At 51.3% G+C, this 6,359-nt stretch overlaps 1 protein-coding gene across 1 annotated transcript; it reads right to left on the minus strand.

The window, feature by feature from the left end:
• On the minus strand, positions 1-5,043 carry LOC116762836 (HLA class II histocompatibility antigen, DO alpha chain-like). The gene is made up of 5 exons (XM_032650302.1): positions 4,912-5,043; positions 3,499-3,747; positions 2,775-3,056; positions 2,541-2,676; positions 1-2,310 (listed from the first exon to the last, which is right to left on the minus strand). The coding sequence occupies exons 1-5, from the start codon at positions 4,991-4,993 to the stop codon at positions 2,307-2,309; spliced, it is 753 nt and encodes a 250-aa protein (XP_032506193.1). The 5' UTR covers positions 4,994-5,043; the 3' UTR covers positions 1-2,306.
• Between the last annotated feature and the right edge of the window lie 1,316 nt (positions 5,044-6,359).

Here is a 6,359-nt window from a genome sequence, read left to right on the forward strand (position 1 = left end):
GCAACCACCAGTCTGTTCAAGACAGGACACTTTTATGACTTTATTAAACATTAGGACAGAGATGAGAGAAACACGTTTCCAAGGATGCATCAAGTTAAGTTTTAAGTAAAAGATCAGCAGAGATCAGGGCACTATGGGGACAGACATCTCTTGCGGTGTCTTCTGAGATCTTTCTCTGAGAACGACCCGACTCCTCACCCCAGAGGTGGGTGCCAGCCACCACCATGTTTGTACTATGGGATCTTGGTCCCCTGGTCACAGTACATTGGGCTGGGGTGGATACTTTCCCCAAGTTTGGGCAGTCGTTTGTTTCTTCAATGATTTAAAATTGTGACTGGGAGTCACAGTCTCTGTGGGCGGCTAGAGCTGAGGTGACATAAAAACACAGGACCTATAGGGTTGACATGTCAGCTGAAAAGGACAGTCAGTCCATAGGGAGAGAATATGGCTGATGTATCGAGGGATCTAGAAAACAGGGACCATATGGTCCAGAGAGAGAGAGCAAGACGGACTGCTCTGCGTTCTGCTGGCTCTTCCACTCTGAGTTCTGTTCCTTGCAGGGCCTGGCTCAAACCCACCCTTGGGTTCTGAATACCACTCCTGTGTCTTTACTGTAAACACCCTCTCCTTTTGTCTATAACCATTTTAATAGCGTTTCTGTGACTGGCAAGCAAAAACCTGGATTAGAATAATCTTCTCCCACTTCCATCCGAGTCCTCTTCTGGCCATCGATTTCCCCCCATTTATTCTCTCTTGGGAAATCCACAGAGTCCCCATAATCTCTTGGTTTCTCTCTTTTCCGGGACCAAATGCTCCCAGTTCCAACCCCCGTCTTGCCCCTACTCACCTGTATCTTGCTCAACTTTTTTTTTTTTTTTGGCTGTGTGGAACAGCATGCTCCCTGACCGGGGATCGAACCTGTGCCCCCGCATTAGAAGCACAGAGTTTTAACCACTGGGAAGTCCCTTCCTCAACTTCCATGCCCTAAAAAAACCAGGTTTTCCAGAAAGCCCTCCCGGACTACTCAGACCTCAGGGATCCCCTCTTCCTGACCTCCAATAGCACCAGACTATGTCCATGGGTCCCTGTTCCCAGACCACAGCCTGGATCCAGGATGGCTTCATCGGCACCATCTAGAGCATGTTAAAATATTACAGACTACCTGTCACCACTCTCCCCAGCCCCGAGATTCTAATTCAGTAGATCTGGGAGAAGCCTGTACTTTTTAAAAGGCTCTCAAGTGACTCTTCTCTGTATTCCAGTTTGAAAACCATCCATCTGTACCACTCACTTGGTACTTGACATAAACTACTTTGTATAGTTAGTTACCACTTTGTGTGCATTTTAAATTTTGTTCACAGTAAACTAAAACCTTCCAGGCCACAGATTTAGAGAGCATTCAGGTGGATCTCTCCTAGACCTTCCTCTTACCAGATACCTTGATGATCTACACTGCTACCCTCCTACCTGATATGATTGACCCCAGGCAGAAGATATGGCCATCCTACCCAAGCCTTGGGCCTCTTTGTCATGCTTGGGACTCTAGGGAATGTAGAAAAAGGAGATGACATTGTAGATCATGGCTGGATACCAATGGCCTCTTCATGACAGAGTAAATCTGGACAAGACTGAAATTTCCATGAACGTTTCCTCTCCTGGTGCCCTGTAGAACTGTCATTGGTTGCGGGGAGTTGCAATGAACAGGATACTCTGCATCCCTTTTGGGGCAAATCCGAATTCAGGATGTTGATTTCATGATGTCCATGTGATACAGTCCGTTCACACGTGACACACAAGGGGACCCAAACTGATGCGTCAGATGGAGCAAGACGTAGCTAGACTGGCCCGGGAATGATTGTCAATCCCCAGTAGCAGGTGGTCATGCTCAGTAGTCATCCCCAGAAGTCCCCACTTCCAGATCCCAGCGCCCCTTACACCCTGAAAGAATTGGCCAAGACCTGGTAACATGAAGACGGTGCAAACACTGTTTAAAATTTTACTGCTGCTAGCCAGGGCTTTGGGTAGAGCAAGAAAGTGTGTGTGTGTGTGTGTGTGTGTGTGTGTGTGTGTGTGTGTGTGTGTGTGTTTTGGGGGTGGGAAAGGGAACTCCTTGGTGCCCCACAAGTCCCTGCCATGAGTACAGGAGCCAAAAAGGAGGAGACCTGTAGGACAGAGGTTGATCCCATTCAAAGTCAGCACAGTGGGGATGAACGTGGTAGACTCTGACACTGAGCATTCAAGGGCTGTCAGACACTTGCCAGGAAGCCGTAGGGTGTCTCCCCTACCTGTTTCTCTCAGAAGGGCCATTACCTAAAGTAGCAAAAACCATATGACCAATGTTGTCCCAGCTCACACTTCTGGGATCCCATCTCTGCCCACCTACCCCAAACCGGACACCCTCGCCTCACCTCTTCTCTTCTATTCCCTGCCTACCACTCGTCCCTGACCCCACCCCTCCCCACAGAATCTCTCATCCTCCACCCTAGTCCCGTGCAGAGTCATCTGCTTTTCTCCCCACCAGACTCCCGGGTCCTGCGCACCTGGGGCTGCTGGACAGACATGTGCCTGTGATGATGAGGGTGACGCCCACGAGGAAGCCGGCCAGGCCAAGGGCCAGGCCGAGGGTGAAGACCAGGGTCTCTGTGGTGTCAGGCAGCAGGGTAGGCACCTGGGGCTCTGGGAGAGAAAGAGAGGGTCAGGGGGTCGGGCAAAGGGATTCCAGAGTGAAGGACACATGGGTGTGAGAAGGGGGGCCCGGGGAGGGGGCTTCGTACCCCAGTGCTTAAAGAGCGGCTGGTCCAGGCCCCAGTGCTCCACCTTGCAGTCATAGAAGTCATCCACCGAGGGCACGAAGGGCAAGTAGTGGAACTTCCGGAACAGATGGTTGGGCTGGGCATAGAAGCTGGTCTGGGCCACCCCCTCGGTGATGGTCTGACCGTTGCGCAGCCAGGTGATATTGATGACAGGGGGGAAGATGTTCTCCACGACGCAGATGAGGACGTTGGGCTGGCCCAGCTCCACGTGAGACTTGGGCAGCACAGTCACTCTTGGGGGCACTAGGAGGAACCAGGCCCTGAATCCCACAGGCTCAGCCCTCCAGCTGGGCCTTATCAGGGCTGGGATTGAAGGGTGTTTCCTCCTATTAGCTTTCTGAGAGCAGGGAATGGTCTGGGATGGTGACACCAGGACAGAAGCAGGGGGACAGAGGGATGAGAGATTGTGGAGGGCAGAGGGGGCCCCCGGGGGTCCTGTATCTGCCAGGTCCCTGATGGGAAGTACAGCGGGAGGGGTCATTTCTCAAGAGGAAGAGGTTGCTGAAGGAATCTGAGAAGATCTAGCACCTCCTGGGAAGGAGAGGGCCTGAGCACAACAGTCTCAGATTCCGAGAGTGGTGCCCAGGAGTCAACAGAGGCCTGTGAGGGGGAGAGGAGGCTTCTCTGGGCCTCCCCTGCCTGCCAGGGGCTTAGTGGAGGGGGGCACAGAGGAAAGGCCCGGTACCGTTGGCGGCTCTGGTACGGTTCGAGCGCTCCACCAAGACGTCCAGATGCGCTTTGACCATCGTGATACTGGCTAGCCCATTCTGCGGGTCAAAGTAGGCGAAGTTGCCAAATTCAGGCAGACGCCACACAGCCTCCCTCTTCTTCAGGTCCACAGAGAACAGCTGCTCTCCATCGAAATCATGGGTGAACTGACCCGAGCCATCATAGGACTGGTAGAAGGCTGGTCCGTAGGAGCCCATGTGGTCAGCTGTATTGGGTGAGTTCAGGGTCGGGGCAGAAAAGAAAAGGTATCAATCTCATCCATCAGATGTGATGTATTGAGTCTCTGAGCTGTGCCCCATCCTTGGTTCTGTGTGGGGGCAGAGTCCCGTTCTGACGCTGAGCTGGTCCTTGGAGAGTAGAAGGGTTGCCAAGGGACGGAAGGGAGAGGATGGAGGGCATGGGCACATCCCCTGCACACTGGCCAGCACAGTCACGGGTGCAGCCTGGCATACCGGGTTGGGAAGAAGACAGGTTGCCTAAAGTCAGGCTTGGGATCCCCAGAGTTAAATCTTGGCTCTGCTGGTCTGCCCCAGCTGTGCTACCAGGTCCTGTGTGTGAGATGCGAGGTGAGTAGGGGTGGGATGAGGAGAAAATAATTAAGGTTAAGAGCCTCCATCGAGCTTTGGGCACAGAGATGCAGTGCAAGAGGATGTGAGGGAAAACAGGTGACAGCGGGCAGGAGTAAGAATTAAGATTTGTGACCAGAGACTGAAGGGATAGAAAAAGGCAGCCCAAGGTATTGCAAAGAGCAGTGGAAAAGGAGTCAGAAGTTCAGGGTTCGTGTCACAACTCTTCTGTCTCAGAGCATTAGGATCAAATGTGTGTCTTCCCATGACTGAGGCTCAGTTTTCTAGAAATTGGGAGTTAGGTGTTCGTTGACAAGATGCCTTTATAATTCTATGAAATTATTTGTGCAATGATCGTGAGAAACCACCGTGTGCCCAGCACGATAGCAGGCCCCAAGGAAATACAGACAAACCAGCTGTGGACCCCGCACACAAGGAACTCAAGTCTAGAGCAGGATAAAGACAGATAAACAGCTACCTATTGACCTGGTGATAAATACAGCAATAGAAAATGGGCTCGCCCGAAGCCAGCAAGCGGTACAGAAATCAGGATGCTGGGCAGCAGTAGGACGGAGGTTTGGGTCTCAGAGAGGGGGGAGGAATGAGGAGGCACCTGAATGTGACGCTGGGCTGAGCTGCACCTGTATTTTAGGTCCGGGACAGACCTGATAGAGGTGAGAGGGATGCGGGTAACAGAAGTTGCCCATAAACCAGAGGAAAGGAACTGTTCACTCTCTGTACCATCTGGCGTGTAACCCCACGCCCTTAATCTCCTCTCCTCACCCAGCACCCTCTGCACTCACCCTTGATGGCCCCAGCTTCCTGCGGGCTCAGGAGGGTCATCAGGGTGTGGAGTCCCAGGACCAGCCCCCCACTGAGGACCATTGTCCCCTGGTGCTTTAACCAAATAAGTCCCAGTCGGTGTGGAGGGTAAAGGAAGACGGGGAAGGTAAAGAGGAAGAAACAGATTCTAGGATGAGGGAGTCCCCTGCCGTATTCAGCCAATCAGAGAAATTCTCTGAGTTAAATGTAGCTGTTGCTGGGGAAAGAAGTAGAGGAAAGAGCCTGGGTGAGAAGATGGAAGAATTCATTGGGCCCACAAGCACCAGGGAGGCTTGGTCCACAGGAAGTCAAAGGGATGGAAGGGGCTTAGATTAACTGTTTCTACATCCTCCAAGAAGGTATCCTGTGAAGGGAGAGGAAAGGCCATCAGAGCACCGCATAGCCGAGCTCAAACAAATCCTCTATCTTAATCCATGGTGTAGGGACTCCTACTCGTCCTATACGTTTCTGTGGACCAATTTGGAGTCAAAAAATTAAATAAATTTGGGGATTCCTTGGCTGTCCAGTGGTTAGGACTCTATGCTTCCACTTCAGGGGACATAGGTTCAATCCCTGGTCAGGGAACTAAGATCCTGCAAACCACATGGCATGGACAAAAAAAAAGGAAAGGGCTTCCCTGGTGGCGCGGTGGTTGAAAGTCCGCCTGCCGATGCAGAGAACAGGGGTTCGTGCCCCGGTCCGTGAAGATCCCACATGCCGCGGAGCGGCTGGGCCCGTGAGCCATGGCCGCTGAGCCTGCGCGTCCGGAGCCTGTGCTCCACAACGGGAGAGGCCACAGCAGTGAGAGGCCCGCGTACCGCAAAAAAAAAAAAAAAAAAAAAAAAAATTTTTTTTTTACTAAGAAACTTTAAAAGGGAAACACTGGCTACACAGTAGAAAAAATCTTTTAAATCTTTAAATCATGTTTTAAAATATTACTTTATTTCATTATGTGAGGAAAACTGTATAACTGTTAGAGATGTTTAGAGTGAAAAAGAGCCATAAGGAGTTCCAGTGGACCTTTCTGGGGAGGGCAGAGGGTGCTGGGTAACCTCCATGAGTCCCTCCATGTCCCCTACGCCCGTGTCTCAGCCTGGAGGTTGACCTGTGTGGACTGCATCACCCTTACTTTTGGCTTCTAATTGGGAGGCATTGGCAGAATTTAGTCTAAAGTAAAATATATATATAAAGTTAACTGGCTATCCTGGTAAAGAGAAGTCTAACCAAATATCTGAAGGCAATGTGTCAAAAGTGATTGAATAAATGATTTTCAACTTGGAAGGGATCTGAGAAATCATCTGAGTCTGCGTTTCCAAACCTGGCCACACAGGAGGATCAGCCGTGAAGTGTGTTAAAAATACAGATTCCTGGGTTCCATCCTGACCTGAGTTAGAGTAACTTTTCCAAAGTAGGGCCAGGGGACCTGCGT

Source organism: Phocoena sinus, chromosome 11 (genome assembly GCF_008692025.1).
Source record: "Phocoena sinus isolate mPhoSin1 chromosome 11, mPhoSin1.pri, whole genome shotgun sequence".
Taxonomy (NCBI): domain Eukaryota; kingdom Metazoa; phylum Chordata; class Mammalia; order Artiodactyla; family Phocoenidae; genus Phocoena; species Phocoena sinus.

Bases quoted from the DNA above. Each gene is read 5' to 3' on its own strand.
- LOC116762836 (XM_032650302.1), bottom strand. From the start codon at position 4,993: ATGGTCCTCAGTGGGGGGCTGGTCCTGGGACTCCACACCCTGATGACC. The intron at 3,748-4,911 runs GTGAGTGCAGAG...CACCCAATACAG, and splicing joins GGAAGCTGGGGCCATCAAGG to CTGACCACATGGGCTCCTAC. The intron at 3,057-3,498 runs GTACCGGGCCTT...GGTTCCTCCTAG, and splicing joins CCGTACCAGAGCCGCCAACG to TGCCCCCAAGAGTGACTGTG.